This window comes from Microchirus variegatus, assembly GCF_963457635.1.
Source record: "Microchirus variegatus genome assembly, chromosome: 8".
Lineage (NCBI taxonomy): Eukaryota > Metazoa > Chordata > Actinopteri > Pleuronectiformes > Soleidae > Microchirus > Microchirus variegatus.
In genome coordinates, this window is record NC_139809.1 from 8,647,850 (window position 1) to 8,658,747 (window position 10,898).

The 10,898-nt window shown below is 38.6% G+C and overlaps 2 protein-coding genes across 3 annotated transcripts; one reads left to right on the forward strand and one right to left on the reverse strand.

The window, feature by feature from the left end:
• Positions 1-300: 300 nt before the first annotated feature.
• On the forward strand, positions 301-5,474 carry skic8 (SKI8 subunit of superkiller complex). 2 transcript variants are annotated; one of them, XM_083893167.1, is made up of 11 exons: positions 301-379; positions 721-763; positions 864-891; positions 1,210-1,315; positions 1,825-1,997; positions 2,995-3,143; positions 3,337-3,430; positions 3,770-3,863; positions 4,245-4,337; positions 4,527-4,605; positions 5,338-5,474. In XM_083893167.1, exons 2-11 carry the CDS (start codon positions 752-754, stop codon positions 5,425-5,427), a joined length of 918 nt encoding a protein of 305 aa, XP_083749293.1. In that variant the 5' UTR covers positions 301-379; positions 721-751; the 3' UTR covers positions 5,428-5,474. The 2 variants fall into 2 exon arrangements, with proteins under 2 accessions (XP_083749293.1, XP_083749294.1); XM_083893168.1 differs by lacking the exon at positions 301-379 and having other exon boundaries at positions 746-763; positions 869-891.
• A 1,048-nt stretch (positions 5,475-6,522) lies between these two features.
• slc25a44a (solute carrier family 25 member 44a) lies at positions 6,523-10,505 on the reverse strand. The gene is made up of 4 exons (XM_083893614.1): positions 10,237-10,505; positions 8,992-9,700; positions 8,739-8,866; positions 6,523-8,118 (listed from the first exon to the last, which is right to left on the reverse strand). The coding sequence occupies exons 2-4, from the start codon at positions 9,623-9,625 to the stop codon at positions 7,927-7,929; spliced, it is 954 nt and encodes a 317-aa protein (XP_083749740.1). The 5' UTR covers positions 9,626-9,700; positions 10,237-10,505; the 3' UTR covers positions 6,523-7,926.
• Between the last annotated feature and the right edge of the window lie 393 nt (positions 10,506-10,898).

The following is a 10,898-nucleotide window of genomic DNA, read 5'->3' on the forward strand; positions in this document are numbered from 1 at the left end:
AGGAAGCTCATACGTATATGTATGTATGTATATATTTATATATGTATGTGTGTGTGTGTATGTATATATACATGTGTGTATATACATATATATATATATATATATATATATATATATATGTATATATATACATATATATATATAAGGGTTAGGCATAAATAAGAAGTAAATAATAATCATACTTATATAATATATAATATTATTGTTGTTATCCCTCCATTTTCCGCTGGTGGCGGTAGTGCACCTCGTAAATTACATCCGAATCACTTTAAACTAGCGAAGAAGAACAGCGGAAGTTACGTTGAATGTTGTCATGGCGTTTCACATGTAAAATCGCCGAGCTCTTGAAATTTAAAACTTACTTTTAAAAGGATTGGAGGTACGTGCAAGCGAGTTATGTCATAAAACGTAACGTTCGTATCAGTTAACATAGGACGGTTGGTTTACGAAAACCAGAGTCTGGCGTTAAAGCTGGAACCGGTTGCAGCGCTGCTAGTCGGAGCTAACCGCAGCTAGCCGCCGTTAGCCGGTGTGATTCAACTCGTCTCTCAGTAGTTTGGATGAACATTTAATTAACAGACAATTTAACAACAGCTTCTCTAGCCCATGTTGCATCATTACGTTTAAACGCGTCTTGTTGTGATGGACGCCAAACTCGTTTTCAGTCTGTACGTGTGTTCCCTCTAATAATAATAATCAAACTCTAACCGTTTATTTTAGGTTAAACCAACTTACTCTTGGACCAAAAACAATGAGCACTCAAGTAAGTTTCATATTCTCTATCCTGTGCCCACCTTGATTTTGTTTCCCGTGTGATTGCCTGTATTCAGAGATTAACTTTGGATTTGTGTTTGTGTTTTCAGTACAGTATCCTTTTCAAGCAAGAGCATGGTAAGTAACATTAGAGAACATATTTCAGGCCCGTTGTTCTGACTCAGAACATTTTTTTATACATACTATTATTTTTATTCATAAACTTATAATTATTGTATGTAACTTGTGAAATTATTTTCCAGTTCTTTTTATCATTTTAACCATTTGCATAGATATACACGAATAATGAACTTCAGTTGTAGAAATACTTTTTGCATTTCCTGGGAATGATACCAGATAATAAATGCTTTAGATCCTTTTCTTATCAACCCATCAACCACCTCTTGCTCTTATGCAGTTTGTTCCATTTTAACCCGGGTTTGTTTTTTGTCTCAGCACACGATGATGCCATCTGGACGGCAGCGTGGGGTAAAAGTGAGGCAGATGGGTCGGAAACTATCGTCACCGGCTCACTAGACGACATGGTGAAAGTCTGGAAATGGTGCGTTCATCTTTTTAATGCTGCTTCTCATTAACAGTTGCTTATATTCTGTATATATTACTTTATTTTAAAATGTGGCCCATTTAGTATTTTTAAATGAACAATAAATGGTTTATAATCAGTGCATTAAGATTTTAAAGCAACTGTTAGGAAATTCATTCATCATTGTACCACATTTGTCAGTATTATAATTTCTCCTACAGTTGTAATTTATATTATTCAAAATTTTTTTTTTTTAAACGTATACATTTACAATGGGCTGTAAATCAGTAATGAAAGGGTTAGGGATTATGCAGTGCTCATACGCAATAAGCAGGTGGAGTTTTACAATTATTTTCAAAAGTGAATTGTAGAATAAGAGGAATTTATCTCCTGCTGCATCTTGGAAGTTTCTTGATATGGATCCCAGCTTAAAAAAACAACAAAAAACATCCTTATTAAATGTACTGTAGAACCTAAATTGATTTGAATTAAATCTGAATAAACTCTGTATCACATTGTAAATGCAGGTCAGATGAGAAGCTGGAGCTGCAGTGGACTCTGGAGGGACACCAGCTGGGTGTGGTGTCAGTGGACATCAGTCACAACGGAGCCATCGCTGCCTCCAGCTCCCTGGACGCTCATATCCGTCTGTGGGACCTGGATTCTGGAAAACAGATCAAATCTATGGACGCAGGACCAGGTAAGACTTGGCTTCAGAGGATTATTGATATGTTTAGTATTATTGTTTATTAAAAAGAATATGTATAATACAATTTATCATTGAATGTTAGGATAGCTTATCTGACGGATGTCTGACCTGAGATCAATATTCTTGATTTAGAATCTTAATCTGTGTCATTCAAACATCTGTCACTTCTGTTTTTCTTTACTATATTTACTTTTATTTACTTTCTCATATCCATAATTTAAATGATTCATTGGTTATTCTAGCCTGATGGCTGACTTTAATATTCCCATCTATTGTCAGAATGTCTGCTTTAAGTATTTTCTGATTTACTCGGCTCATAATTCTTACCTAATTTGCCTTATTTTTGTGCCTCTGTGTTGTTTTCATTCTATATATATATATATATATATATATATATATATAATATATAATATATATATATATATATATATATAATATATAATATATATATATATATATATATATATAATATATATATATATATATATATATATATATATATATATATAATATATATATATATATATATATAATATATATATATATATATATATATATATATATATATATATATATATAATATATATATTAAATACTTTTTGACTGTGCATCATTTGAATTATCTTCCAGTTTTGTAATAAAACAAACCTTTTTTTATTCTGCTGTGTGTAGCTCAACATGCAAGATTCATTTTTACTCTCACCTTTAATGAACCCCATTGTGTGTGTCGCTGTGCATCGTGAGCAGCATGAGTTCTTATTCCTCAGATTGCCGTGTCACCTTTTATTAGTGATACTCCATATCACCCAGTTAAGTTCAGTGGATTGCAGATATGTTATTGCTCCTTTTGTACATGGTGTACTCTGGAATGTTTGGATTTTTCAGACATGAGATCTATTAATATTAAAGCCATTTTGTTTTGTTTTTTACTGTCGAGCAAATTGTTGTGAGTTAAATCCTCCTTTCATCCTTCTGCTTTCCTCTTTAGTTGATGCGTGGACAGTTGCCTTCTCCCCAGACTCCAAACACATTGCCACAGGAAGCCATCTTGGCAAGGTCAACATATTTGGTGTGGAAAGTGGCAAGAAGGAATATTCCTTGGACACTCGAGGAAAATTCATCCTGAGTATAGCTTACGTAAGGAACCGTAAACTGTCCTTTTGCTCTGGTCATTGATTCACAGTAATTCATCTTGATTTGTGTTTCTCCTCGTCTGCACCAATGTTCTCATTTGTTTTAACGCTTTCCTTTTCATGTCCAGTTAATCTTTTTATTGGCAAATTAAATTCTACTTAGTAATTTAATGGAATTATTCTGATTTGGTCTTCAGAGCCCTGATGGAAAATATTTGGCCAGCGGAGCTATCGATGGAATCATCAACATCTTTGACATTGCCACTGGAAAGCTACTCCACACACTGGAAGGTAGAGTTAGTCATTATTATTTATTAATTAGGCAATAAAAGATGAAAAGGTGCCACTGCTTTTGATTATTTTAATTTCTGGTGTTTTTAATCTCTCTATAGAGTTTGTTTTGTCCATCCTGGACAATTGTAGAAACATAGCAGACTTTGGATCTGCGCTCCCTGTATCATACACACTGGTCCTTTAAGGACATTAGCCTGAAACACGTACTCTCATGGAAAAGTCAAAATCAAAATGATTCAAAATCATGTTATATCTTTCAAAACAGCAGAGGTAGAGATCAGACTCATGTGACGGCTGTAAGGAATCTTAATAATTGTCTTGTTTTCTCTCTCCCAGGTCATGCCATGCCCATCAGATCCCTCACTTTCTCCCCAGACTCCCAGCTGCTTGTCACAGCCTCAGACGACGGATACATTAAGATATATGATGTGTGAGTTGAGCTGGCGGCTCATTTTTACTCCTGACATCAGGTTGGATTCAGAAATTTCTTAGATAATTGATTTTTATTGATCCCATGCAAGGTAAATTCACTCGTTACAGCAGCAAAAAAAAGGTCAGGTGTAAGTATGTGACAAATGCAAATTCGGAATATATAAAGTAGTACAATTAATAGTATGAGAAAGTATTCAAAATTTTATTCATCGTTCTACTTTATTTATCATACAGAGATTATTATTATGATTTAAAAGTCTACAGAACGAGGCAAGGGTGCATTCGTCTATGTACCAAGTCATTAAAATCAAGGGCATAAATACGGTATGAAAGGAAACATGTTGTTTGCGCTAACAAATTTGTTGATTGTGTTTTGCAGGCAGCACGCCAAACTGGCTGGTACACTGAGTGGACACGGGTCATGGGTTCTTAATGTTGCATTCTCTCCAGATGACACACACTTTGTCTCAAGGTAAAACGACATTTCTAGCTGAGTGCACAGCTGAACACAATTTCAGAAGTGCTGCAAAAAGAATATACATTTTGTCATTTACTGTACATTCAATGGAATTTGTGTGTGGATAAACCAAACAAGTTAAAACAAAGTTTGATGGTTAGATTAATTAAAAAAAACAACTTGTTTTTGTTCCGCTGTCTTCAGCTCATCTGATAAGAGTGTAAAGATCTGGGACGCCAGCTCCAGAGCATGTATCAACACTTTCTTCGACCATCAAGATCAGGTGACGATAACCAGCGACCCTTCTGCTCTTTACTGACCGTGTTACATTCAAATTTTAACATGAAAAATTGTATCAGCTGGAGACACTGACACCACAGTGGAGTCACTATGGTTAATGTCATAGATAACCCTTCTTTAATGTTTCAGCTCAGGTTAAACCCAGTAATCCCAGTTTGTCAGTAGGTCTGTGGCTGTAGACACCTGTGGGGTGTTTCATCAAAAACTCTGGCAGAAATGGTACAGCTCCTTGGAGATCAGGTCGGAGGCAGTGGAGTCTTTCATATTGTTTATCAAATCATTGTGACTCCAAAGCCAGAAAATCTGCTGAGACAATTCCAGCTTTGCTTTGTTCTTATTTTTCTTTTAATACCCACGTCTGTGTTCCTAGTTCTCTGCACTGCCCAGTCTGAGCCAATGAAAGGCGTTTTTTAGGATAGCATGTATGTGTCCTACTTTGATGAGTCTTACAGTTTAACTTAAACAAAATCAGCAGCTTTAACTGTTCAATCAAGCCCAAAACATTCAAGACTATTTGAGGACTGTAGTAAATACATGTCAGATTTTACCTCCTATGTTCGATGAGAAAACTTTGAAAATGTGAAGAATTGTAAACAGTTTGGCGAGTCAGAGACTGATACAACATAATATCCAGTTTGGAAAAACAAAGAACTTTGCATTGTTCACCAGTGCACACTTTTTGTAAATCTCGTCTGCCTTCTCCTGCCATCTTCAGGTGTGGAGTGTAAAGTACAACAGCACCGGGTCTAAGATCATCTCAGCTGGAGACGACCGAGCCATCCACATCTACGACTGTCCCATGTGATGAAGGATGTGGATCCTGGGAGCTGTTTGCTCCATTCATGGAGAGGAAGTTGGTAATTTAGGGGCGGGGGGAGGACGGGAGGGAACAAACTGTACATGTCATGGATTATTTTGCACTGGCCAGGTATGGTCAAATAAAAGGGTTTTTTGTACTAGGGTTTCTGTTGTGTTTTGGATTTAGTGCTTGAAAATTGAGTCAGCAAACTAAAGTAAATCTTTATAAATGTAATATTTTTAGGTTTTAGATTTTAAAACGTGACTTGGTATCTGATTATAAAATGAATGAAGGTTTCAACTGAGGTTGATAAATCACTACGATGCAATGTAAAGGCGGAGGTCTGCGCTCTTTTTATTATTATGTGAATTAATTTAATATCTTCTACTTTCATGCAATAACAGCAACAAAGAGTGAGTAAATGTCAATCTTTATTTTTAATTTACAAACTCCAATTTTCTGTTGGAAAAGTCTGTCTGACAGTGAAGATAAAGATGTGAACGTGTTCTTAAGATACCGTAGATCCGTAGACGCCATCACTGGTTACGACACTGGTTGTCTGACCCAGGCGCGCCGGCAGGGTGTATTTTGTATTCACTGTGCCTACAACATTTTCACAGCATTTTAACGCTTAATGATTAGGTTAAAATATTCATTTTATATGTTGCCAAAATATCAATGCTAAGAATAGATTTTCAATGTCAAAAAGGGGGGGTTGTGGGCTCGACCTGCTTTGGCGGAGGTCTGAGCTCTCCGAGTGCTTTTCTAGTTAAGGATCCTGTTTCAGTGGATCTACCATCTATTAATATGATTTGGAAATATTACTTTGGGTTTTGGTAGACTAATCTCACTTTTTGATAATTAGAACAGACTTAATTTAATTGCTATGAGAAGAGTGTGTGAAGGCCTGAAAGGACAGACTTGTGTCTTATGCAGATAAAGTATGATCTTCTGCTCCACCCAGTGGCCAACCAGGTGTACTGTAGCCTCAATATCTTGGTGCTACTGAAGTGTGCACACATGATGCATAGATACTTGTTGACAACTACTTTGATTCAGAATTCTTTATTACTCTTATATCAAAAAATCACAAATCCCCAACTTGTTGCATTTCCTCCACAAAAAAAATGGTCCATGTGATTTCCTGTTCAAAACTTTTGAATGATAATTAATTTAAACACTTTTGTACATGTTATAACCTTTGGAAACCAAACCATTTACAGTGTAGTTAAAGTCATACCTGAAGTTTTCTGGCAGTAACGGGTGAATGGCAGCAGTAATTAGACTTTCCTAACATGACGTCCACACTGACTCGCATTCAATAATAGAGTGAAATGTGAAGGCAACATCTGAGGTTTGCATTGTCCTGAATGATTTCAATCTTTTTATTTTAAAGTTCACTTAAGTTAAAACTTTTCATCCTGTAACCAAATAGTAGCAGATAAATAATTCACACCCACATTAGCGGGCATGATGTGGAAAATATTTAATTCCCACTTTTCTGCCGATGTCTTAAAGCCTGTAACATTTATGACCATGTCTTCCGCAGCATCATCTTTTTTTGTCATCAAGCTGCTTTTTGCTAAACCCCTACCACTGACTTCACAAACTGCAATAGTGACATCAAACACAGACTTAACGTCAAAGTACACAACACTGTGGCCTGGTTTCACAAAGATCGACATCAATAAATGGCAACATTTCTCCTGTAAATAAACAAAAGCATACTTAAAAGATACTTTGGGAAATCTAGATCGAGTTTTACTGTGAAACGTGAACCTCTTTCGTGTAATATAACGGCGTTGTTGTAATTAAACATCTCATCGTTTAGGCCTAAACAAAGCAGTGATTTGTTAAAGCTTGCACGTCACACTGCCTTCTGCTTTCTTGTGCTCATTAAGGTAAAAACAAGGCATCTGTGCATCTGTATTTTGGCACATTGTAATCTCATTAGACAAACTTTACCGCTAATGCTCTAAAAATACACGTCCATGTACCTGTGGCTTCATTTTACAAAAAGTTACAAGCAGCAGAGGCTGCCTGGGTGCACAGTGAAAAGAGACTAACCTCTTGATGGATCTAAAATAACGCTTGCTTTTAAAATATGGAATAAAGGAGCACCGATTATCTACTCCCATTTAAGAGGCATCTAACAAACTTTTCAGAGGTTCAAATTGTGAGAAAGTGTTTTTTTTGTTTTAAATTGTAAAGAGTCACAGTCAAGATTTCACATTAATAGTTTTGGGGAAAAAAATATTCCAGACCACCAGGTTATACAAATGGAAAACTAAATGATTGGAACACCTTTAACTCTCATAAGCACTTGAAGACAAACATCACCTCATATATATCTATATATATGCACATTATAATATTACAGTGAAATTAAAGGCCTGTGGCTGCATCTGCATAGTAGACCATTTACCATGGGAATTAAATCAGATCTGGGTCTTTATCCCCTGAGGTGAAGCCTGGTGCAAGCTTGATCTGATCCCATGTGGCCTTTCACCAGTGTCGTGACTCGATCAGATCATCTCGTAGGCTCAGTCTCTTCAGAGTCTCATATCCCACTACGATGAGCACTGACGTGGGCGTGGAAGAAATGATGCGGGCCGACAGCCCCTTGGTCATCCCCCAGGCGCCCTCCTCTGCCAGCAGCTGCTTAAACGTCGCAATAACAGACGATCGTCCCTCCACCTTCAGTAAATCACAGGAGGTGTTAAAAATTATAAATATTTGCAAAAAAAAGTTAAAGAAGAAAGAGGTTTTATTGGCTCCTATTCAGCTTAAAAACAGAGCATTTGTTGACAAGCTAATGATACGAGCACACCCTGACACAGGACACAAGAGAACCGCATAGAATGTTGACATTTTTAAAAGCAGGTTCAAGACCCACCTATTGAAATTTGGCTTTCGATTTGTGTCCCCCTTTTGTCTCGTTTTAGATTTAAACTGGTGTGGTGGTGTTTGGCTGTTTGCCCCACCCGGGGTTGGGTTGTGGCTCCCTGCTGAGCCCTGGGGGTGGCAGCCACCGCCCGATGCAAACGGCTTCCTATGATAGTGTTCCCTCTCTGGTTCTTCCCAGCTGTATAAGCCTTATTATTATTACTTCTTTATTTATATATAAAAGTGCTCTATAAATAAAGTTTAATTGATTCATTGAAATGCACTAGATACAGATGGTAAGCAAACCATTTACACTTGCTAGTCCAACAGTAACAGGACCAGGTCGCCCATGGTCAAGTATCCAGTGCCAGCAAGTGACATCCGAACCTATATTTGACTGGCCAAATCGAACCAGTTAGTGCATGTATTACCTGTACTCTTGCTCGGACAACATCCATGGGGTTGGTGATGGTTGAGGCAGTTGCTGCTGCCATTGGTCCTGCCAATGCCTGCAGAATCAGATGGGGGCACGCACTCGGTGCCAGCAAAGACAGCTGTCCTGGGAAAGAAGAATTTAAAAGGGTAAGGCCAAAAGTTTTTATACATTTTTATTTTATAATATGCCAGAAAAAGTGCTATCTATGCACATAAAAAATAGACTCATCTTTGAACGCTTTGATTTACCTGCATAAAAATGATAAAAAGGCCACCACAGTGCACTGTTGGGAATATATGTAAGCAGTGACGCAACATAGCCCCTGTAAAATCCCCTGAATCCATCAGCCGCAAATATTTGCACAGTAATTTCTCGCGTTTGGCCGAAAGTGGGTTTGCGCTTGGTTGTAGCGAGCATCATCTTGGGTTTGACCTTGAAGCGAGTTAGATGTTCCCCTTGTCCTTGCATCATCAGCTGCTGAGACACCACGTCTATAGGCACAGTGATGGTCTGCGCCACTAAGGATGCTGCTCCTCCAGCCACCACTGACTTCACTGTGTTGCTCGGCGTGTACTGGGACACATACCTTCGCACCAGTTCATAAGTCGTGATATAAGCCTGCCCTGAGATTAGAGTGAAGGTATTGATCATGAATCCACGGTACAAGCCCCACACACCCTCTGACCGCAGGATCTTGCACAAAGCATCAAAGGTGCCAGAGTAGAGGGCCTTCCCCTTCTGCACCTGGAGTCGAGTGCGGATGAGGCTTGCCGGGTAGACCGTGGCCCGGGTGGTCAAAGTCATGAAAACACCCAGGGAGTAGAACTTCTTCTTGTCCAGGTCCTCCCATTCTATAATTTGGATCTGACCTTTCTGCTGCATGGTGCCCGGCCAACACAGTGCTGTGCCCCTAGAGCCACGAGTCCACAGTCATCAACCATCCAACAGCCACCATACCTGTAACCAAGAACATTCAGCTGATAAAAGCTAAAGAGGTGAACAAAATACATATTTGTTTATTCATTGCTACGGCTTGGTCCTAAGATGCCATCAAAGTAAAAGAAGAGGGCTAAAACGATTATATCAATAGATTAACTGTCTGAGAAAAGTTTGCCTATAAGAAGTGAGTTTTGGTACCATTTCCTGATCAGTCCCTTTTGTCTGCCGCGAGCACCCGTACCGTAATACCTTGTATAAGCGAGCGCTTTCTTAACTTAGGCTAGCTCTGATGTAGGCTAACGTGACCACAGTAGAGTAGAGGTCAGAATGTTCTACAGCAACACAAACCCCTTAAGTGTCCTTGCTATACAGAGTATTTCATAATAGTGTATCGTCAGTTCATCCACAGTTGTAACCCGTGTGTCACAGAGGACAGAGAGAAAACACGTGTGGCCTCAGCGTGTGGTAACATTGCTTGAGTAAGCTAGCTAGCATATTTACAGTGTGGGGGCATACATCTGCATAATTAACGTGAAAACCGAGCTTAAACGTACCATTTAGGAGACATGTGGCTCTGGTTCTCCACCCTCAGAAGCTGCTATTACGCTGATGGGCTGATCTGTGGAACTCAAACGGTCAGCTCTGCTGCTACAAGGAGGGTCACAACTTCCGTACATTACTGTTGCGAAGAACAGACACCGTCGAACGTTAAAGCTTAGGACGGGGTGGTCCTCAGTAGCTGCGCGGTATCACTTTTTGAGAACACAATCTTTTATCGGATGGAAAATAACGTTACATAACCATTGTTTTCTCTTGGCCTCGAGCTTTGTTGTAATGTTTACCTGGGAAGTGGTTTGACCACAATGGTGCGTTCACGACCAGACGCAAAACGTAGGAATCGGAAAAGGAAAGCGCATGACCATGACCAATGAACAAGTATATCGTCAAAAGGTTAGGGGTCACGCAGTACTCATCAACTGTCAGGTAATACCTACAAGTACAAACTTCAAACAGACGAAATACAATGGCGTGAAATAGTTTTTCCACTGTAGTAATCGTCATTGTTATTTAACCGGAGGCGTTTACTGTGTATGGTGTATGTGGATGGTGATGGCGGGTCCAGGACCACATTGGAACCATTGAACGAACAGCGTTTTTTGTGAAATCGGTTAAGTGGAAGTACTCAGGGGAAAAAAGGGAACACATCAATGCAAAC

What these genes read in the sequence shown, in the direction of transcription:
- skic8 (XM_083893167.1), top strand. An exon ending in TACATTAAGATATATGATGT is followed by an intron (nt 3,864 to 4,244) that starts GTGAGTTGAGCT and finishes TGTGTTTTGCAG; the next exon opens with GCAGCACGCCAAACTGGCTG. An exon ending in TCTTCGACCATCAAGATCAG is followed by an intron (nt 4,606 to 5,337) that starts GTGACGATAACC and finishes TGCCATCTTCAG; the next exon opens with GTGTGGAGTGTAAAGTACAA.
- slc25a44a (XM_083893614.1), bottom strand. Translation starts at nt 9,625, where the DNA reads ATGCAGCAGAAAGGTCAGATCCAAATTATAGAATGGGAGGACCTGGAC. An exon ending in TTTTTATCATTTTTATGCAG is followed by an intron (nt 8,867 to 8,991) that starts GTAAATCAAAGC and finishes CTTCTTTCCCAG; the next exon opens with GACAGCTGTCTTTGCTGGCA. An exon ending in TTGTCCGAGCAAGAGTACAG is followed by an intron (nt 8,119 to 8,738) that starts GTAATACATGCA and finishes GATTTACTGAAG; the next exon opens with GTGGAGGGACGATCGTCTGT.